At 39.0% G+C, this 24,498-nt stretch overlaps 1 protein-coding gene across 3 annotated transcripts in view; it reads right to left on the reverse strand.

Moving 5' to 3' along the window:
* Positions 1 to 4,307: 4,307 nt before the first annotated feature.
* grik2 (glutamate receptor, ionotropic, kainate 2) overlaps positions 4,308 to 24,498 on the reverse strand; it is a 292,293-nt gene continuing 272,102 nt past the window's right edge. For 2 of the 3 annotated variants that reach the window (XM_062423345.1, XM_062423344.1), the window contains exon 16: positions 4,391 to 4,555. In XM_062423345.1, coding sequence (XP_062279329.1) covers positions 4,391 to 4,555 — 165 coding nt within the window. Of the gene's footprint in view, positions 4,556 to 24,498 lie in introns of all 3 variants that reach the window. The other variant, XM_062423343.1, reaches the window with a different exon arrangement.

A 24,498-nucleotide genomic window follows, 5' to 3' on the forward strand; every position in this document is an offset into this window, starting at 1 on the left:
GGCATTTGCGCCCACAGAACTGCCGCTCACTGGATATTTGATATTTTGATTTATGTACTGCCCTGCTGTACATAATGCATCACTGTTCTACATTATTATTGGTGTATGTATCATCGTGGTAAGCCAGGATTGATTAGAAATACAAATACACAGTCCTCTTCCTGACCAGCAGGGCAGAGAACTAAGTCTAAATGCGTTTAATGTAATCTTTGGCTGCATCTCCGACAGCTCCCCCTCCTGTGATCTGTCCTGCTTCTGGGTCAGGGCAAGGAGGAAGGGCGCTTTAATCTGATTGGCTGCCATTCTGCTGAGTCATTGTGGCTTTGTGGTTTGACCAGAGTACCTGACAGAGGTCAGGGATTGGTTAGGCAGCGACCTTGTCGAGCGGTTCAGTCCCTGCTGAGGGAGGCAGTTTTATGAGTGAATTTCCACCCATGTAACCAGTTCACAGCACTGAAAAGATGCTTTTACATGATTATATGATGCTGGAGGGATGAATGAATGAAAATACATAAACAACATTAACTCTACGTTTTAAAAGTAACATAATGTCATATAATTGAGGCAGCTATACATTTGTAGAAGTCATAAAGGATTTCCTCCTTTAAAGCCACAGAGGAAATGATCAGCTACCAACATTAAGAATAAACTATAAATAAGAATAGAACAAATAGCCCGAATGTAGGCCTCATTTATATCTACTAATTTGGGTCTCTAATAGGAAAGGGGGCAGTGATACCCCTATATATGTGTACATACATAATATTTGGTGAGTAAACATATAGCAGATATTAAAAGAAATGCCTTTATAATTGGACACACCACTGCTGGCTCTGTAAAGCAGACCCCATACCAAAGTGGGTTACTAAATGGGCTACTTTGCACATTTTGCATCCATCCGTCTGGATTAATTACTCTGGATACAAGATTATTATTCAAATTTGTTCACAATGAAGTTAGGGCTCCCAGGGCCCGAGGATGATTGTTCACATGGGCATGTAAAGAGTATTTTGGTTTGATTAAGCCTATGCCCATTATGGTTATTTAATTAGGGTCCAAATGTTAGTCCATCATTAAATTTTGAACATGGCCAATTGTTGTGTAGTTTTTCCTGAAGTTGCAGCAGGAATCATTTAAAAAAAAAAAATGAAACTGTGTTTATTAAATGGGAATTGTTCAAAGCATCAGCTGTTAAAAGGGGGGGGGGGGGGGGGGTAGAGTCAGCACCACTAATACAGACCCCATGTGTTTGCTAAACGGGCAAGTGGGACATTATGAGCAATCATCCTCAAGGCCCCACATGAGCCCCATTTATCTCTGTTAATTACTCGGGCTTCTTATTTAAATGTGTATACAACTAGCAGATATCCCATTTGTGGCCAATTTGTTGCCCACCTCGGCCCAATATTTCACACACTGTTTGTGGAAATAAAAGAGGGATCAACAGACCTCGAAGATAATTGCTCACATGGTCCATTTAGCTCTATTTGGAGCCGATCCTCATTTTTATAAGCATGTCATAGGAATGAGGGAGGCATGCAGTGGTTGAACTTATACCAGATATAAAAACATCTGTAAAACTTGGCTTTAGATTGTAAGCATGTCATTATATATAATCAATCAATCAATCAATAATTAGCTGATCAGGTGATTTTGTATGGTTGTTGTTTCATCAGATTTATTCGACAGTAACCAAACAACCTATGTCTATTGTTTTGTATAGTTTACTTTGAAAAGTTCTTCCATGGGTCCCATTTATTGCCCATCTTTAAAATGGGCATCTCCCCATTATTTTAGCCCATGTCAGAGATGGTGGGCACATTTATATGGACAGTATTTGCAGGTGTGTGTCAAGATTGGTGGTTGGGGGGGGGGGGGGGGGGGGCAGACTATAAGGAAAGGGGCCATCAGTACCTTATAGTACTACAGTATATGTTAGATGCTAAAAGCCATACCCACTGTCTAAATGGGCCTTAATTCTAGGGCTGGGTATCGTTTAAAGAATTAAAGTGATACTGAGCCCAACTGAGTACTTCATTCCATACCCATCATGTGAATAGAGACATTACATTGTATAAAATGCCACCACTCCTCCACATCTAAGTGATTAGATTTTTACACAAATGCATTGCAGTCATATTTTCTAGCTCTGGGTGCAAAAAGGATCAATTGCAGGTATCGTTTGATGGGAGACATTTCCATACTACTTGGTATCGATTTATTTTGCTCTATACATATATAGATATAGAGGACCCACACCCAGCCTTCTCTCATAGCTTTTGAATGATTTTTGTTCATCTTCACTCCATTCACACCATGTTTGATCCATGCAGTAATAATCAATCAATAAAGAGGCAGACAAGGTGAAAGTTGTGAATACATTTTTTTTTTTTAATTTTCTTTAAACTTGTGCATCAACTTCAAAGGGTAAACTGTGTGCACTCCAATTTGTTTTCACAACGAGTTCAAAATTAGTTAAGTGTTCATTATTTTTTATATATATTTTTTTTTAAATACATCGTTTTCCTTTTTAAAACCATTTACACACAATTGTTCAGCACTGGATTCTAACGGTCTATCATTAATCAGGGTTGTAGAACGATAAGCATCATCAGCAGTCTTCCTCCCTTCCTGTGTGTGTGTGTACTCTATATATTTGCTCTAACCAGTATTGTCATTACTCTTCTTTCATGTGAAGTAAAAATATCTTTCTTTAAATATGATTCCTTTACATGATAAAAATAGTTTCTTTTTTTTTTTTCTTCTTCTTCTCCAAAACAACGTTATGTCACTGATGCTCTGCCTCTCGGTCGGAGAACAGAATTGGTGTGAATCTGCTCCATGGAGGATGGGTGCACCCTGCGCTCTTGGGTGTATGTGTGTAGTGTGTGTGTGTGTGTGTTTTTGAGTGTGTGTGTGTGTGTGTGTGTGTGTGTCGGCTCTGTCTAGTGTATAATAAAGCCTCCTGAACGACCTGCCTGGAGTACCACCCCTCTGCCATGGATGACACTGCGTTTCGTGTTGATAAAAATCATTACAAAATTTTGATTCTCTTCGTACAAAAACACTTTTTCATAGAAATTGCATTTGCACAAGTAAATGTGGAGCTTTGCTGCCAAAGAAAAGGGGGGAAAAAAAGCCACAGGAGTACAAAATGAAACTGGAGACTTGACACTGAGCAAATGGAAAGAAAGTGTGTGTGTACCCATACAGAGTTGTAGTGAGGTGTATTTACTGCAGTAGTGAAAATCCAGTCTTTAGAGATATAAATAAGGAATTTCATAAATAAAACAATAAATACTTTGAATAAATAGAGTTTGTGTGTTTTGTGTGATTGCTGTGGAATTAGACTGAGCCATCCGTTCCATGTCGTTCCATAGTTCCTCCATATTGACATTAAGGGTGTGTTACCTCAATAGAATCCTCTTTAAATGACTACTGGCTGATACATGGATGTCAACAGCTCACTATATTTATTGCCCCTAACCCTGCATTCTCTGCTTGTATTCCACTGTATAATCCGCCTCTAAAAAATACCCCCCCCCCCTCCACCCGTCCCCCCCATACATTAAAGACTAAAAGTGTTAGTACTCTGAAACACAAATAAATGATATCACTTATTGCCTGATGGATGATATACAGTATATCCATTTTTGATGCTGATCAAATATCATGTGACTAAGCAATGCCTCTCTGTACATTTTGGACCAGCCGAGCTCGCCGTCGTCTTCAGGGCTTTGGGTTTAAATTTAGTCTAGAGCCGACCACTCGACTTTTGAAATGGAACAATCCTTTACAAACTGATTTCCCCCCTCACCTCCACAAGTTATCTCAGCACGTTCGTTCATAATCTGTAACAGAGATGCTCTTCTGATGATGCTGCTCCACCAGCCTCTGTAGAGCTGTGCGGTGAAAGACTGGCTGAGCAGCAGCTAAAAGTGATAGGTCCAATTCTTTTGTTTTCACTTTTTTTTTTTCTGTAAGGGTAAGGGACCACCTCCATTCCACCTTAAATTTATTTCCAGGCTCTTTCTTTCTTTCTTTCTCCGATTCCTGGGTTCCGAAAATCCTGGCACTCGCAGTTGGCGCCTTGCCAAGGTGGTAAGAGTAATGAGGTAACTCGCTGAAATTTCACCCAAGATTCAAGTTATTTCCACGGGAAATATTGTTGAATCTTCTTATCCCTAGCTAATTGTAAAGAAACAAGAATGACATTTTTTTTTTCTCAATATTCTCCCAACCACCTCTGCTTTACCTCCCAAATAACCCAATAGTCAAACCACTACAGCCCACCCCCACCCCTTTTTTTACCATTTCCCCCCACCTGACCCCCCAGTGTCTCTACACACCACCTCACTGAAGGAGAGAGGGTGAGAAAGTGATTCCCATATCATGCCATGGTCTCTTTCCCTGGCAGTCTGCGGTCGTTGAAGGTGTGCATGTTGATGACCTCCTCCGTTTTCACCATGACGGGCGGCTGGGGCTTGTGTTTGAGCCGGCGCTGGCACTTGAGGGAAACCCGCAGCTCGTCCACCATGGCACTGCAGAAGGACCTCTGCGGAGGAAAACAGACAGAAAAAAAGAAAAGGAGAACAGAATGGGTTTCAGAGTGCTTCCCTCTGTCCAAATGTTACGGCCAAGAGAACAAGACTGTCCTCCCTGAAGGCAACCTCATTTTTTGTAGCCCACCCCTCCCTACTCAACTCCACCCGCTACCTCGGCTCTGAGCTGCCACAGGGGGAAATGGTGAAATATACAGTGAAGCAAGCTGGGAATGCTGGATGGGGATGGGGGAGGGGAGGAGCTGGATGGATGGAGGGTGCAGGTCCAAAGGCTGTGCAGAAATGTGAATTATTTAACAGTGTCCAAAAACATCAGTGGTGGTTTTGTGGTCATTGCTGGCCATGCAGGACTTGGTGTTAAAAAGCTTTGTGTATAAAGCATTCATGCTTATATAGTCTCAGTAACAGGTTCACATCATCAACCTACAATGCTCAATAAACTGCAAGTGTCATTTTGTGATTAACCATTTGAACCCGAGGCTGGTTCTGCTCGGTTTTCAGTCCCTTTATTTCACAGGCTTTTAGCAGCGTCATTACATGTGAACCCACAGGTCTTCAACACGCAATTGTCACCATGAAATATCCTGCTGAATGATCTATTAGCACTTCCTGTTTGCACTGTGACCATGAATGCACAGACAGCTATCACTGGATTTAGTCTATCAACTTTAACTCTGCCTACAAGTTTTACTTTGTTTCCCCATAATGCCTTTCTACATTCCCAGATATGGGTGTAAACTTGTGATTTTCAAAACCCCTAACCTGCACTGATATTGGACAATTTTGCAAAACCCCTCATACCTTAAAATTACAAACGTTTTTATTTATTTATTTATTTTTCTGTATTTAATATCTACACACGGCAGCAATAGTATGGTTATAGACTAGGAAAAACTGTAAAACCTCGGCAACTAATCCCATTAGGGTTAAAAAAAGAATTGATGTTAGAATAAAATAACTAAAGTAATCTGTAATTGCAAATCTGTAAAGTGGCACAAACTCTGCATGAAAGCAGTGATACACTATACACTCATCCATAACCTAACCCTCTGCCTTGCTACATAAAGACATACTTACATACAAACAACAGTAAGTACATTGGTAATGATTGTAGTCTTTACAATAGTTCATTCCTACATTTAAAGTGTACACCATGCCTTGCAGTGAGGAGGTGAAGACTGGAGTCACTAGAGTGGCAAGGATACAATCTTTGACTGGCTTCCCACCAGCCAACACTGCCGGTTGTATTGGATGAAGCCAGCTGACCTCGGTTTGAACCCAGATACCAGATGCTTTTTTCAGGCTGAATAATTACAGTTTTGCATGTTGAAACACAAAGAAATACTTAGTATATTAATGGAGGATCAGTGGCTGCAAACTGTGCTCTACACTTCTATTCTTTATTATGTGACTAAGTAGGTGTCCCAGAAATACTTTATGTTCCAAGTTTGAACAGTTTTGGAGTTGTGTTGTGTTCAGTGTTTAGACCTAACCAGTGTTTATATGCTTTGGATCCAATAGTTTTAATTCATTACACAATGCTACGAAAATCAACCTTCAAGAGACACGATGCTTGTTTGAGCTTCTTTCAAAGGCTTGTTACAGCTGCATTATAATGATGTGGGTTCATTTGAAAAAAGACAAAGAACTATGAGGAATTTAAACCTGAAGCAAGGACTAATAATGTTTTATATTATCTTTCCACTGTAACGCAAACTGAACCTGTTCTTTCATGAACTTGAAAACATTGCTACTGCTCTGAAGTCAGAAGAAGCGAATACATGGACCTTGAGTGGATAATGTTGTTTTTGACACGAGAAAAAAGCAGATATGGTGTCATTTAATGTCTGCCAGTCGATTTCTTGCCCTACTGAACCGAACTGGAAACCACTGGCTGTGTGGAAGGAAGGAAAGAATAATGTGCAAAAATGGTCCCAGGCAAAAAAATGCATCAATCCTGATGTCAGTAAAATGAGATTCATGTTTATAAAAAGCAAAAAATATCTAACGCTGTTGAATGCATATTTGTGTGGATGAGTTTCTGAATCGCTGCAGTTCAAGAGACCACTCTCCTTGAATATAACTGGCTGGTTAACTGGTTGCTAAGTGCTGACCAGGATCCTGCTTCAACTGGATTCAATTCTACTGAGTGAGTACATGAACACTGAGGAGAAATCTAGATTGTGATGAATCACTTTGGACAAAGCCGAATATCCAGTGGGGATAAGACACTTGTTTGTGTGTGTCCCCCCCCCCCTCTTTACAACTCAACTCGATCAGACAGCTGGATTTCTACAGATCTTCATTTAAATATTGCCTAGTGCAGATGTATCCACATGCTGTGATTATCATACTGTAGCTGAACATCTGGACACTATGACAAACAATTTCACTGTATAGAGCCTGGATATGAATTACATGAATACATAATTAATGCAAAGATGTATGCATAATTAAATGATTAAATGTATCCATATTCTGTGCAACCCATTTAAGGGAAACTGCTTCACAAAAAAAAAAAAAAAAAAAGAAGAATCCAATAAACTGATGTGCAGACACTTCTCTCCTCTGAACACTAGAAACATCACAATGAATCATATCTTCAAAATGCTTCACTGATGAGAAATGAAGCCATGGACCTCATTCAGGAACACTTTCGGATTCTCATCCTAAAATCTCTCAAGCAATTTAAAAAATACTGTAATAACTTTGGTAGTAATAAAGAGAGAATACTTTGTCTTGATGTTAGATGTTATAAAGCATCTTTCTAAAGCAAAGGGCTCAGTGACTAATATGAGAGGTGTTCATGTGACAGTCACAGAGATATTAGAGAATATTATAGCCTGCAGTAGATGATGTTAATGTGCCAAAATATGCCGATGAAAATCATAAAATCTTAAATAAAAAATGCGTAAATCTGCAAGCCATGATGAATGGTGGTTCATCATGGTTTAGTGGTTTAGTTATTCATTTTACTTTAGTTCAATTTGAATTTCTGTATTATATTTAAATTCCAAATTCATTCAGAGTAAAAGAAACCATGTGTATATCTAAAGTGTAATACAGGGGTGCTGGATGTACTTAGCCCAAATTCTTCTCCATCAAAATACTTTTAAAACTGTACGTCTAAATAAACTGTTGATGTGCATTCATTTTCTTACTTGTTAGGGCTACAAATAGTTTCAAAATGTGAAAATTGGAGAAGGAAGGAAAGGTTTGTATTTGATTTAGCATATAATCTGCACATGAATATTACAGACACTCAAATGTCTCAAACTAAAATTAGTGTCATATCAGATACCCACTACCATCATTACAAAGCCTACATGATGGAAACTACTCAAACACCATAATACAATGGACATTTTATGAATGTGAGTTGAAAATGGCAAAGTGATTGTAAACTTTCATAATTTGGTTGCAAAATCATTGCTGATGGATCTGCTATGTTATTCTTTACAAAACACGGAATCTGTTGAATAAAAAATAGCTGTATATATTGTATTGTTCACCTATAATATATTATATAACATACTGTGTTAAGGTCTGGGAAAGAAAATATAGGCTAAATCCTATAATTAAACTCCACACAACAGCTATTAGAATATTAAATAAAGCTTGTTACTATTATTGTCCATTATTCACAGGGTGCTGCACATCAGCCAATAAGACAAGGGTTTCTATGTATTTTGACATATGAAGGAATATGTTACCAAGTGCAGCAGAGGTCTACAGCACAGAGGAATAAGATATATATATATATATATATCAGGCTGGATACACATACAATACTTATAATAGTAAGATGAGTTCATTGTTGGTTTGGCTCAGCACATGAGATTTAGTGATAAGAAAAAACTACAGAAAATCCAAAGCCAAATTCTTCTTATTTTTTTTATCAGTGTTGTAATTCTTAAAGTCCATGTGAAATTGAACTGTGTTTGTTTGGTCCGCTACAGCAACATATCAGCTCTATAAATCATTGATGTTTCTTCTTTGAGGACAAATTCGGAAACCAAAAGGGAAGAAATGAATATTTTTTAACTTTTCATAAAAACGGAACAATTTTTGCAACTTCACTGCCTTCTATCTATGAGTGTCACAGTGTGCTGTTGTTACTTTTGAAAACTCATACTGTTAAATCTCACAATTGAAACATTACAAACACACAGGGACCAGATGTACTGAGGGTTTGGGCCTGTATTTCAGGTGCAGATGACACACTGCAGCTCCCAATGCAGGTATAGTTTAACAAGATGAGAGTGACGTTTTGCATTTGGAACTACAGTGTGCAGACTTTCTTCTGCCTTGGCAGATTTTGTTCTCTGGTCCAGCACCTGTTTTTTTGTTCCAGATGTGCACATCTACCAAACAGTTTTTTACACATTTGATCCCACACACTTGCTGTACTGCTGCAGTCTGTGACTTGTGTGAGCGTTTACAAGGTTCACCTCTCTCTTTATAATTTTTGAATTTAAGGGAGGACGGCACAGATAACTGGAGGAATCGTGAACAGAGAAAAAAAATAAGTAGTTAGACTTTTAATCAATAAACAATAACAATATCTAATTACTGTAACACAAACACACATGGCGAGTTTTGGTTTGTGTTCATCAAACCTTAGCTTAAACTTGATCACTAATGAAGTATAAAATCACTACAGGCTGCAACTAAAGTTTTCTTTATTTTGCTAAGACGCTTCAGTGAGTGTATGGCTGCATTTACCTCAGTAACAGTAACATCCATATCAGCACTGTCTCCACCTCCAGGACTAATAATTAACTGCTGTCTTAGTAAATCTGACACTGACATAAACTCAAACACAACTGCAGCACATACTGCACAACACTATTTTCTTCATAAATCTGTCCCTCAGTGTTATAAAACAGCAGGGTGTCAACAGCCCGAGGAGAAATTGAAATGGATCTCTGCTACCTCAGTATCAGACAGATGTGTTAGGTTAGGTTAGGATCAAATCAGTTAGGAATTCCCTCTGTGGTCAACAGTATGAACACTATTTAGACATATTTGTGATGACTCATTAGGTTTGATATTAATTTATAATTTACAATTTCATTTAGCAGATGCAAAATGTTATTTAGTAGATGCTTTCATCCAAAGTGATGGAAGTACCAAGTTGTGTTTGTTGGTTTTTTTGTTCAGTCACTCTGTGGTTCATACAGAGCTCAGTACATCTTTCCACCACCAGGAAACTACAGTAGAAAAGAGTCTGGCTAGTAACTTAGGGCCCTGTTGTGGTGGTTGTCCAAGGCTCCTTTCATTGGTGGAGCATAGTGAGCATTAGGGAGTGTACACCTGATTGGGGGGGGGTTTGGAGTGATTTGAACGAGCAAGGTGACGTGCTATTTTGGGCTGCTTAAAGACCAGATGTGCTGCAACATTCTGGATCATCTGCAGAAATTGGAACATACATGTGTGGAGACCTGCCAGTAAAGAGTTGCAGGAGTCAATACATGATATTATGACAACCTGTACCAGGAGTTGTGCTGCAGGTAGGCTCTGACCTTCCAGATGTTGTACAGAGCAAATCAATACAACCGAGCAACTGAGGATACGTGGACCTAACAATGACTATTAAAGTGCTATCTCTCAGCTTTACTTTCATATATTGATACATCTATTTATCTATCCTTCCAATATCATAGTACCTACTTATCCCTAGTGTGCAGGCGGCTCTCTTCTCCATTCTATGGACTCAGAAAACCATTGAAATCTATGAACCATTGAGAGCTATGAGTTCACCTGACCTGGATGTTCTCATGTCTGCATGAAGAAACTAAAGCAGCCAGAGTAAACCCACACAGACACGAAGAGAACATGCAAACTACACACAAAGGATTAGAAAAGCTTGCTGTGAGGTGTACGCATACTCCTAAAGGGTTAAAAGGACTATTAGTTCTACAGAGTTAACACACAGGGGATGTGAATGCCTGAATCACCCCCTAAAACTTAACATTTAGCTCTTCAAAGTAGTTGTTTCATTTTAATTACGTGTCTTTGTTTCTATTGTGAATGCTTCATTTTGATCTCGATTCAAGACAGCAGGTCACACACATTCTACAAAGCTAATGAAATATGGAACAGGGTGAAATGCTTAGAAGAGAAAATGCTGATGATATCCAGAGGGCGACAAGGTGAGGTCTGTGGTGTCAACAATGGCATTTTGATGATGGTTACCATGGAAACACAGCTGTCTGTAATTTTGGAATACCTTACAGTGGGGTTGGTAACTTTTTAGGCTCAGTTTAGTAGTTTAATTTTGTTGCAAATATCTTAGTCTTTGACCAACTAGCCCAAATGTGTGATATTCTGTCATAAAAATGTGTTGTCATGAAGCATCAAATGTTAGAACTATTGTAAGTGTAAGCTGTTTTTCTTGCTGTAATCATTCCTCCTGTTCATACTGACCATTAGAAGATCCCTTCATAATGCCAGACCTGCCAACATGTACGCATTTTGACCTCCTAGTAGCTTGTACGGTTCCATGTTCTAAAGTACGCATATTGTTTGATCTCGCATTTCGCCAGTTTCAGTAAAGTTGTAACTGAAGATCTGCGTTTACGCGGAGTGCTTTCGGCCAATCAGAGCGCTTAATTTTCACCCAACCACCCCGCCCCGCTTAGCTTCGCGCCTCAGTTCAGTTCAGTGCTGCAAGCAAGCCAGTCAGATAGCCGGTCCCCTTTCGCCCGATCAGCTGATCGTCAAAGGTCAAATTAAGACGTTGAGTTAGCCCAATATTAACCACTCGTCAAGGTTCATTTATTCGATGTGTGTTACAATGGTAACCGTCACGTTTCCCCGTATTCTTCGGATTTCCGAAGGTATAATAATAATATACATGATGTGATACTCGACATTATTATCACAACAAACACACAGAGCAGGCATGGGCAGCCCGTGAGTCAATTTCCAAATATCAATAAATTGTTACAATGATATTGGAAGCAAACAGACCATTACTGCATCTAAATTACTGAGTTAAATAATCACAGCTCTCCACCGAGGAGAGGAGCAGCTAGCGTTAGCCTCTGCTGCTGTTAGCGGTCATCGCGCTGCTCTCCTCTGAGAGTCTGTTCACGGCAGACTATTCTGCCTCGCTGTTCTGTATAAAAGGTCCGGACACTGAATGGAGGACAGAGTTGCTCCGTCAGTAAGCGGCTACAGAGGTAGCGGCTGTAGGACGCTGTTGTGTTAGCTGTTAGCTTCCCCACACACCTCCACTCAACCCTGCAGCTCCACCACAAACACCTGTGTGCTGTTTAAAAGTACACAGCAGCGACATTTTGCTGGTTTTGGTTAGTTCAATATAAGAAAGCAAAGTCTTAATGAGAGATCTTCTTCTTTTTTTTGTTTTAAAATACAAAATGTTAAATTGAAATACAATTTTTCTTTTTCCTGGTAAAATAGTGATGAGCAGAAATTTAAAAAATGATTTGATTTCCTTTTCCTATTTAGAATAGTAAAAGATCAAATCACTGGCAAACCAACAAAAAATGATCAGTTTTCTCATATTCTTAGACTGGATGTTGTCATCAAGGCAAGAGTACAATAAATATAAATAAAAAATAAAAATCCTCTCCCTGTATCTAAGGACAGCAAAGCATCGGGCTACATTTCAACATAGCTTACACACAGCCCATGTGACTTGAGGGAAAGTATTAGGCTTGGTATTTCAGTGGTGGTGTGTACATTGGCGGTGGACTGGACTGTTGGATGGGCCTGGCCGGTGTGGTCTTTGGTTGATTGTCCCTGGGTTTGGGGGTGGGAGGTTGTACTCATAAAAATATTTCAAGGTTGGCAGGTCTGTAATGCTCTTACAATGGAAGTGATGGAGGACTAAACCCACAGTCCTCCTTCTGTCTAAACATGGATTTAAAAGTTGATGTGAAGCTAATATGAAGCTTCAGTCGTCCGAATGAGTCAAATCTTCATCTTCTATGTTTCAACGTTACAGTGTTTTTAGTAACAAAGTCTTTTTGTTACTATACTTCCACCACAGCTCAACAGGAAACACTAAGAGGGAATGTGATGCTAAAAAGACTGTAAATGTGTCAGATATCACCTGATATGACTAACTCACACTGATGAAGCTCAATAGAAGCTGATCATCTACTTTTAAATGACTGTGTGGACACACTGTGGATACAGTCCTCCATCACATTCAAGCACATTTGAAGGAGATCTTTTAATAGTCAGTATGAACAGGAGGAATCATTACAGAGAGGAAAACCTCTTCACTGTTCATATGAGCACCAGAGATACTTGAAAAATTGTGTAACTGTCCTCTAAAGTCCCTAGAAGTCTTAAAAAGTGGAAATCTAACAACAACTGCATTAGTCTGTGTGTGTGTGTATGGTGGATGTCTGGTGGTCAGAGGAAATGGTCTAAATCATCAGGGAGATGTGAATTAAGCAGATTGATGACACGGAAAACTGAGCTTTGTGATGGATTTACACACACACACACACACACACACACACACACACACACACACACACACACACACAAACACAGTTGAAACTCACTCATTCAGGACTGTGCACAAACACAAACCCGACAGGCATCTTCACATATGCACACACACACACGCTCTCAGTTAGTGTGGTCAATTTTACAGTCCCATAGAACATCATCACTTATTGATGCACATTGTATCTCATCTGGCTTGAATGCTGCGTTGCTGCATGCCCAATTAAACTGCTGCTTCTTCACTTCCTCTCCTCTTTTCTCATAAGCTGCAATGGCATCTGCAAATACTGCGTGATAGAACACCATGCAGCTGGGAGCGGAGCGGTCCTGCTCCTGGAGCGGCTATGAAAAAAAGCCATCGTGTGTGTGTGTGCACCTAGATAATGGGAGTTTATTGTGATGAACAAAGTGTTTGGTTGTTTTTGAAAGCAATCATTAGCACAGTGTCTCAGTGTATACTTATCCTTATTATATTTACATGCAAGTGGGAAGTAGACACGGTGAATGTGATTAGGTGTGAGGTCTTCCAGTGTGAATTATAATCTCTCACAAAGCTTAAAGGGAAAACACTTACAATTACTATTAATGTGCCCCTGTGACCATTGATTAAATGAGAATATGGCAATGGAAACATTTTGTAATGCGAGATGATATTGATTCAGAGGTGCTATTTTAACTTGAAATCATTGATTCCCAGCTTGATTCTGAGACAATTACTTCAAATCCAGGCCAGCATGTCCATGTGGGCCCCACATAGATTAAATGTGGGCTACCTGGGTACTGACTGGGCATGGGCTTGAACTGGGCAAATTTTGTGGGTCCCACATGGTTTCAGTAACATGGGCCTCACATGTGAAGCCCATGTGGGCCGACTGTATCAGCCCCATAAGGGATGTACAGTAAGTGGGCTAAGCGCGCATGGGCATAAACAGGGTAAACTGTATGGGCCTTATATTGTTTCAGAAACATGGGCCCCACATGTGAAGCCTATGTGGGCTGGCTAAATGGGCACCATTTAAGGTCCATTCTGATCCCACTTAGACCCCACATGAGCAAACATATGGGGCCTACATGGGTCTCACCCACTTGGGCCCTACCTGAAACCCAGTCAGAACCCACTTGAAGCCCATATGGGCAAACACATGGGGGGCCACCATGGAAACTGTGGAAAACCCCCCACTTTTAAGCCAAAATGTAACCCTTATGAGGCCTTCTATGTCATTCAATGCTGAATGGAATTTATTGCAACATCAGAGATGTGTCATTAAATAAAAAAGTATCATCAAAGTTGTTTTTTGGCACCAAGTTTTATAATAGCCAAAACATTAATATCATATCCTATACTGTTGGTTTTATTTGGTTGTTACTAGAACAAGCTAATGGTGTATAGAGCAACAGTGTCATTATACAGCAGTAATGACTAGCAAAGAGGTTGTGACATGAAAAAAACGCTGTAATTACTTTCAAGGCTTGATTAACATTATTAATCTGTTGTTGTATATTCAAGTTGTTTTTCATGTATTTTGTTTACTCAGTTAATTGGCTTTAGCTTACCTCATTAGAATACTGTGTTAGTTAAGTGTGTTAAGAAACTACATTAACCATGTGCTACTTGTGCCTGGCCAGTGCAATCAAATGATAGTCTATTTGTGCTTTATACAGTGTGCCAACAGGTCAGGCTTGATGAGAAAAGATGTTAAACTGCCTTAAATGACACAAAACAGAAAGTGTGTTACTTTCCAACCCTAAAAAGACTAATCCTGTGAAGTTAAGAAGCCTAGGAGGGGAGGATCATAGAAAATGTGGAAATAATTGGCACATATCCGTGCAATAACAATGTGTCTGGGGCAAAAACAAAATGAAAAAAAACTGTATTAGAACTACTGTGGGTCAACCTTGGAGAAAATATGACTTTACTCCTGCAACACATAAGGGGAAGTAATTACCTACCAACAGATACATGTGTCTGCCTGTTAGATCATTTGTTCTTTTTCTATTTCTTACATGTTTTCAATTCTACCAGATAGTTCCCGAATCTATGTTTTATTCTGTATTTGTATTTATTGGTTTATTTAACAGGGACGGAGCACATTAGATAACATAGCTGGACAGTCTCTGGACATGTTACCATAAAAAATTATTACAAATGCAATTCTGGTTTTAGGATTTGTAGCATTTAGTTTAAATAGATTTAAAATGACAGTGATGAGGATGTTTATCAGAGCTCTGCCGTTATGTTAAAACAGTGCACATACAAAAAAACTGTCTTCATGTCCTCGCAACAATGCACTTTATGAAAAGTCTTATAGATGATGGGCACTCTCACACTTTATGAACATGAACATGCTTTTAATTATCACTGTTTTAAATCATGACTTTTACCCAGGCACTATTTTTTCATGTATTTTTAAAGTAAACAATATTTAGTAGTTAAACATAATGAAAATGACAAATGGAAAAAAGGAAAAAAAGGGGGAATGTGATTTCTATACATGAATTATTTCAAAGTATTTTATTTTAATTTATATTCACTTCTTTTAACCACTTAATGCTGAGAACACATGTATCAGTGATTTTATGACATATTATCATCTTATGAAATTGTGGCAAGCATTTTGGGCAAATGGTTTATTTACATAATCACCAGGCGCAGAGCAATGTTAGCATTTATTTGGACTGGTGTGTATGGCCACGTGATGAAATTTAGTCCAATAACAACTCTCCTTTTAGTTCTGGTTTGGTCTCAACCAACGCGACATGTGATTGGTCCACTGCCACAGCAGCTACAACCCATCTGTGGTGGTGAAGTCGTGGTGAATTTGAGTTAGCGGGCTTAGCAGTTCAGCAGCCAAGATGCCACCTATTGGGTATCAATGATGTACTAAACTGGCATTGGTATCACTTTAAGGGTACTTGGATTGGTACTGGTATTTTTTAAACGATACCCAGCCCTACTGCTGAAACTAACTGTGTACAAACATTTTCATTAGCGGCCTCTAAATGTGAAAATGAGGTAGATGGGAGTAAGAAAAACAAAACAATGAGCAAAAAATGGTCTAAAAAGATTTATAGTGCTGAGGGGTCACTGCAGAGATTCTCTGTGTGTTCTATAAGTGAATCTTTTTACCATTACACACAGACATTTGAGCCTTTGTAAAAAAAGAGAATGATTGATTAAAGCAGCTTCAAGAGGAACAAGCACCGCAGAAGTGAAGCAGAGGTTATCATCCATTCATTTGTTTGCGATACATTTTTAAAAGCGTCACAATTAATTAGGACAGGTATCTGTTAATGTTTAAAATGCTGCATTTAGAACATCCATCATCAAACCTCCATCTCTGCCGTTTTGTACAGGTATGAAATGTAGATGTTACAGCTACCAAACAGGAGGAATATCTACAAATACATACTCACAGTACACCTGCCAACTGTATAAGTCACTCTGGAAAAAAGCCTTTCATAGCTATTGATTTTCTCCTCTGTAAAATTAAATGGCATTGCAGTGTTTTTACCAGTAAGAGCCATATAGCTCAGGCTTTGGGGAACACTGGGGCCCACTCTACTCAGGCTCAGGGGACACATCACCATCAGAGCTGCCTGCTAGTGGCACGTTGGATTGATGGCGGCTGCTTAGGGTCATTGGATTACAGAGTTTTTATGACGCTCAACAATCAGCCGCAGCTGTACCGCCACTCAGCACTGTGGGATAGCTCCGAGAAAAAAAGAGGCCTGTCTGCTTTAAAGAGGATGGATATGTCGTAAATCTGACTCTTAGAGCAGACAGTGAAAGGGGAAAAAAAAGGTGCATTTAGTCCATGAGATTATTTACACAGGCATACATGAGTAATGGTTTAATATAACTGTATATCATGAAGGCATTTCCTGGCAGATATTGTTGGTTTAATCTCATACTGTATGGATTTTATAGATGCAGTAATCTAAAAGTAATCAGGAGAAGAGATGATTTATGTAATGCGTGTTTAGCATACATACTAATCTGGAAAAGACACCAAAATCCAAAAGGTCCCTCACCTGTGATAGTGAACTAATGGGCTCTGCTTAGCTTGAATGGAAGAGGAACAGATGTGAAGTTGTGATGCAGATGGGATGGAGCATTGGCTGTGCTGTAATCCTCAGTTTACGTCTACGTCTCTGGCCCCCGGTGGGCAGTAAATGATTAGCTGCTCTGAGGGTTTGTCTAATCTGTGGGCTCCTCTGAGCTGTCATACACATTTGGTGCAGTGCAGTCTGCATTCTGCTTAGTGGATGAATCGTGTTCTAATTATTCTTTCATTCTCGTCTCTGTGGAAGTCCACCTGCATGGACAACGATTCGATGTTTGTCGATATCACCAAATCTGCCACGGTATGATTTCAATTGGATTGGATTCAGGAGGCAGCGATCAATATGAGACGATATGACAGCTGATTTAACACAATCACTTCCATTCATATCAAATCACAAAAAGCTACTTAAATATTTAATGTTTTTATTTCTGAGCTCAGACATTTAAATGAAAAACAATCTAGTCTGTTCTTTTTATTTAAAATATAAATAGACCTCCTGTTCACTATAAAGTGCAACATTTTGATTTATTGAGCTTGAGGATGTTCACATCCTATAAAAAAAAAAAAAAAAGTGTAGTAGACGCATCAGGAGTAAGAGAGCAGGTGCTGAAACATAACAAAATCTGCACACTGCACATCCCAATGCTGGTAAACTGAGATCCACCTGCACTGTTATAAAAGAAAACCAAAAGAACATTAAGTCACTATTTTTATACATTTTTGCTTCTCTTTTAAAACTACAGTGTCTACCGTGCTGTGGAGGAAAAAACGACACGACAAAAGACGAGCAGCAGCACATTTCAGGTGTTTGTGTGTGTCTGAGTTTACAGTAACGTGATGTCCGAAGCATCTGATGATAGACTCGCCTCTAATTCAGCTATGAACATGTTGCTGGCTGCTGCAGCAGCAGTGAAACTTCCTCTTTTAGAGTTGTGGTTTTTAGTTTTTGTGGAAAAAGACTTTTTTCTGGGCGTTGCCATGGCGCCGCTTGTATTTTAGTTGGAGGTGTGCAGAGACAGGCGTACCAGGGGAAATTCAAAATAAATGATCGATGTTTTCATTTTGCATCGATGTTATTGGCTCGTCTCTCATTAAATCGATGTATCGATGCAATTTGATGTATAGTTACACCCCCAGTAGTTGTGCACACATATTATAGAAAGCAACCATTTTTAAATCACTGGCACTGAATGTAACATGGGATGTTGCAGAATCATCCAGTATCAGCATGCATGTCTGTTGATAAGGTTGTAATAGTGGATAATAGTCTATAATTGGGCAAAAGAAGGCTGCATGTCTTGGTCACCTTTAATGAAGGCTTGGGGTAGCCCAGACTTACTGTCCTGAAATGCTAGTTGGAAGCTGACATGGGACACAGCTTTAAATTCAGTGAAGGTTTTTTGATTCCACCCACTGAGGTTTAGTTTAACCACAAAATGTGTTACTTCCTTCAAAGCAACTCTGCCTGCAGAGCTAAAAGACTCCAACCTGCCATGTAGCTGAGACCAACCACCTGGTTCATTAGACTTTTCCTTTCAGCACAGAAAAATCTACCTGGGTATGTGTGCGAGCATCCATATGCATGCAAGCGTGTGAGTGTGTGTGTGTGTGTATGTGTATGTGTGTGCGCTGGGGCGATGAGATGGGTTCCTCACACACAGCTGCTGGTCCCTGCACCCCGAGAGCCAGGTTAGTCTGCGGCAGCATCAGCAGCAGGCAGGAAGAGAGGAAAAAGCAGCAGGAGGAGGAGGAGCGGGAGGAGGAGAAGCGGGAGAAGGAAGCGGAGGAGGAGCTGAGAGAGGAAGAGGAGAGGAGAGAAAGGAGCAGGAAGCGGAGGAGGAGGAGAAGGAGGAAGGAAGGGGACAACCATGGTAATCATGGAAATCTGACAGACTAGCATGGAGATGACAAAGAAATGCTCCATTGAAAGCCTATGAGGCATGTGATTTAGTGGAAAATTATGGAGTCTAAAAACAGTTTTCTGAAAGATTTAACTTAGGTTAAATTAGCAAGAATGATTTTTTGAAGCATATTTTAACACACTGACATCTTCTTTGGGGGGAAAAAAAGAAAGAAACACACTGTCTTCTCTGCCTCAACGGTGCTTTTCTTTGAAAAGGCATTATGAAAGCAGAGGATTATACTTCCATCTGTCCAAAACTCATAAATAGTCAAAACTTTAACACTCGGTGACTAAACAAATATGAGTAACACTGACTGGCTTTTTTTGGAGAAATGCTCTTGTTTGCCATCTCAGCCAGATTGATATAGATTTAGTTTGATACATACAGGTCCAGGATGTGTTTACCTTACATCACATAAAGGCTAGCGGGATGAGACTGTGAGGCTAGCTCTGTCAGAAGTGAACAGCTGTCATATTCACATGTTGTGCCTTGTTTAGTTCACACCTTCAATAACAGCAAATGATTCATTATGGGTGCAGAAGCAGTTTGTGTTAGTACAGGTGATTCGCCTGCAAGCTTACAAAGTACAACAGAGAGCTGTTTGGACAGGATTTATTTCTCTCCATTAATATTGCATGGATTCATCATTCATCTGAATCCATGCAGGGTACAGAAGTATATGATCCTTATACCCAGGTATTCATTCCAGTGTTGGGGGAGTACTCGGATGACTTTTTTGATGTAACGAGTAACGTAAGGCGATAGGTCTGCAACTTAAGTCCTCAGTTGTTTAGCAGCTACTTTTTTGTCACAAGAAAAGAAAATCCGCCTCAAATTTGCACCGTTACAATTTTTTTGTCAGGCAGGCACATGGCTACGTGCTACGTGCTACGTGCTACGGTCATATCACTGCACACATGTACGGCAGCTAGGTGAGCAAGATGGCAGAAGAGACAGCATTTACTTCATGGAAATATTCACATTATTTTGAATTTGTGTGAGGAAATAAGATCAGGAATATTCTAGTAACATACAAGTTGTGCCCTGGTAACAAGATCACGTCAACTGTGAGGAACTCTACTTTAAACTGGAAGAAGCAGTGTTTTTAAAAGTATGTGGTATGTGTTTAGAAAGCATATCACTTTCATTTGTAAGTGACTTATTATATAGATTTCACTTTTACAGAGTTTTATGTAAGGCTGTACAACAAAGAGCTATAAATGGGACATAGTGTGTGTCATTCCTGCTATTAGTGTAAAGATTTACAAATGATGGGCCAGACCTGGCTGTGTGATGATGGTACAGTCATTATATTTAAAGGAGCTCTGGACTAAAACTACATAAGGAATCACAAAGTAACACTAAAGTACTCTAACCAGTTACTTCAAATTTATAAAGAACATTTAAAACCAACAGCCATTGACCTTTTCACAGAAGGTAAGGCTGTAATGTAACTAGTTCCTTTTTTAATGGCAGTGATTTTGTAATGTAATTAGTTACTTGTAAAAGCAACGTTCCCCAACACTGATTCATTCATGTCCAATGTTCTTACTGTTTATTTGTGTGTTTGTTGGATTTCTCATTAAGGCTTTCTCAATCTATGTTCTTGTCTGGACTTGTATTATCATGGGCTTGTGAACAGTATCAGTCCCACCCAGCGTGGCCCAAATGCCTGTAAGCACTCTTGCCACACTCATTTGATCAAGGATGCTCTGGGAGCTGACTGGAGCACCCTCATCAACCAGCAGTATTGGCAGACAATATGGGTCTACTCCACAATTTGTGTAATTGTTTCATAACAGCTGTTATTTAATCACCAATTTCAGTTTAGAGATGTTTTTTATGCGTGTGATGAACCCACAGGAGATGCTGGTCATCCAGTGCCTTACATTACCAGCTGGTCAACATTGATGTGTATGTATTTATTTTACTTATCATTTTTGCTGTTGCTGCTTTACTGTATTTTGCAATGTTTGTAAATTATATTATTAAGGTAAATGGTATTTATGTTTATTTTTGATATTCTACTTTGCATTTTTATTGTGTTTTATCTCTTAGGTGAGGTTTTAAGATAAGCCCAGAGTGGGTTTCTACCTCATCTACATATGTGTTTTATTTTATTTTATTAATTTACTATTTTTCTCTGACTTTTATTTTACAAATGTGCAAATAAACCAATAAATCAATAAACAATCCTTGTGTATTTGGTTACTTATGTGCACGCATCTTGCCATAATTCAATACAAGTTGAAATATACAGGCCTGTAAGGAAATGAGAACATGAAGAGTGTAGGCAGCGTAGTGCTTAATGTTACAACTATTTATTACAGAGAGGATAACTAGTGTACAGGTGTGCTGACGTTTAATCACCAGAGCTCAGTTAAACTGACGTCAATGATGTTGTCAAGACTGCGAATGAAGCATGAATACAGCTTCCTCCTGCTCTCTGGAGTTTAGAGTGCAGTGTTAAGTTTAGACCGTGTGACGTCCATACATACTGTTTTTATTTTATCATATCTTTGAGTGTTGTTTGTGAAGAGGAATACTTCCTGAGACAGTCAAAGCTCCAACGACATGTGTAGTGTAGAGCAACGTTATTAATAGAGGTCTAATAACCCTCACATAGTGTTCAGGGTCAGATGTGACCCATTTTTACATCCAAGAGCTGTAAAAATGATGTTATCCTTTAGCCTAAATTTGATACCTTCCCCTAATGTGACCCATAATATACAAAAAAAGAAAAATACATTTGACACATATTCATCCAAAATTTCAAAAACGTTCATTTTTCACATTTAATATAATTCGTTGAAATGAATTTGCTTCCATGTTTTAATGTAACATTGGACCATAATATAATGTCTGTTATATATAGTTGTAATGATAAAAACTAAAGAATGAACTCTCTCTGCTCTCTGAAAGCTTCATTAAGGATTAATCATGTTTATCTGTGACTCATGAGGTCTTAATGAATGATTTGTGGTTCAGAAGTTTGTTTTAGAGACTAATTATGTGAAGAAATACTGTGACAGCTCAGGATATGAACAGTATGTGAGGGTTAATACATTAGTTCTACACTACAAGTTCATTTGACTTTTTTCCCCTTCTCCATGCACCTTGGAAGTAGGTGAAGTTGTGTCCGAAACCCCCACTTCCTGTTAAGTTTGAGTTGTGTGTGACAGTGGTCACATGGTGTTCTTGTGGAATACCCATCTTAAAGTTGTTTCACTTTGGATGGGGGGGGCTAGCTTGTTACTGCTGTTTCCAGTCTTTGAGCAGAACTAGGGTAAACACATCCAGGAGCTAACAGAGATTATATTGATCTTTTCAGAGCAAACAAGCATATTTCCCAAAATAACTGAAGTGTTTCTTTTAAAACGAAGGTGCCATGTATCAGTGACAATGGGATGTACTGAATGAATGTAAAGGGAACACACTAGAGACAAAGAAAACAAAGAAAAAGATTTCCATAGACTTAGCAGATGAATCAAAATGACAAGCCTACAGAGGTGTATAGCTTGTATAGTTATCAAATGTTTATTAATACCTTTATTAAAACTTTTAACAAGTGTATATGTATAAACCTTTAACAAGTGGTTCATCTGACAAAGCTCTCATCTCATGGTATTACAATCTGATTTTAGTAAATGCAGTAGTCTCAAAAACACACACTTTCTGGCGTTAACATGTCTATTTAACCTTTTAAAAAAACACTATTAACAGTTCCTCTATTGTATAAGAGGGTGTATGGCTCATCCCATTATATAAATGACTAGCTGCTATTTTTGCTCCTTTCTAATGTTACAGAACAGAAGTAATTATAAAATGCAAATTGCAGGGTGTGCGCTGTCAAGCATGTGAAACACAACAAAGAGATGCTTAGCACCACATTTTTCAAGTTGACACTTTCAGCATCATGGTGAGAAAACAACCCCCATATTGTAAAAAAAAGTAGGTGGTATTCAATTATGTGAGGAGCCTGGAGCAATGAAACAAAATATATGGTTGATTTTCACAGTGAAATAAAATAGATGGTTCGTGTTTCACAGATTAGCCTGATACTAATTAGCACTGGGCTGTGGGAATCCATGAAGCTACACAGAATTTATTAGTGGAGCTTTTTTTTGTGTGTTTTGTTTTTTGGTACCAATAGAAGGACTACGCAAGGGTTCGGCCCATTTATTGGTTTTTCAAGCCAGTCTGAATCATAAACCGCCACAATGACACAATGATAGAGGTTCCTTCTTGACCAGGACTGCAAAAAACGTTTATGAAATAATTGTTTCATGATACTTCTGAATGTATTCCCCATTTCACTGTATACAGTAGCTGCATGGTTCATTTGTTTTCAACTGTATTTCTATGACATAGTAACAAGGGTTGAGATGTCTTCAATATGTACAATACTAGCTACTGCCAACATTTAAGGAAAGCACCCAAGATTCAAGTAGTGCACCCTTAATGTAGCAAACTGTGACTACAACCAGGACTACAACCCTAACTTAAACACAGTACTTTGGTTGTCTGAACCATGCTGTAATCGTCATATGCAGATGATGCAATTTTGTCATTGACCATAATATCGCACATTGGAGGCAAATAATGACAATGCTTACTGTCCAATCCGTAATGATCTACCAGTCTCTACCACAGAGACTAATGTACAGGGTATACTGGATGTCCAGTCTAAAGATATGGCACTGTTGCCCTCAATGGGACTTGAGATGCAGTCAGTCAGTCAGACAGGCAGCATCTATTCTGTACGCTTTCAGTTTGGATTCTTTTTCCAATCAAAAAAAACAAGGCAGTGAAATGATCTTTTTAGTGTATAAGAACATTTCATGTTCACAGTATGACTCAGCATGGCAGGACAACATTTTGAGCCGCTGCTTCTCACTGCTTTGTGTGACTAGAGATAAGATAATTGTTAGGCTGCATTTATGATGAATGGCCAGATGGATTAGTGAAAATAGAGTCTAAAGATGTCTCCTGGTGGATATACGTCCAATGACTGCTGGGAATGTAATTAGATCTTTCGAGCTGCTTTCTGATCAATGACAGTGTCGTGCAGAGAGAGAGAGATCTATTCAGGGTTTTGAGGGTAATCTTCAAAATGCACATATCAATGCTTTTCCTATTGTGTTGAGGTAATTTAGCCCATAGAGCCAAATAAACAAGCTCGGCTCCAAGCTTGGCGGCTGGTGTTGAGGGTTCAACATTGAGAACAGAAGCTGTTGTGGTATAAGTAGGCTCTGCAGGTCAGGATATGTGTGCAAGTTTGGTTTGCATGAAGATGAAAGCGATTGTGGACATCATAGACCACCAGCAGTCTGGAGATCAACTCCATCATAAATTAAACTTCCTAACAATAGCTGGTAACACATTTTAAAGAGTTTTAATGGAGAGCTTTGGTCCTCCACAATGGTTTCATAAGTGTTTTCAGTCAGCAAAGATCTTCAGGAATATAAGCACATA

This window comes from Scomber scombrus, chromosome 7 (genome assembly GCF_963691925.1).
Source record: "Scomber scombrus chromosome 7, fScoSco1.1, whole genome shotgun sequence".
Taxonomy (NCBI): Eukaryota; Metazoa; Chordata; class Actinopteri; order Scombriformes; family Scombridae; genus Scomber; species Scomber scombrus.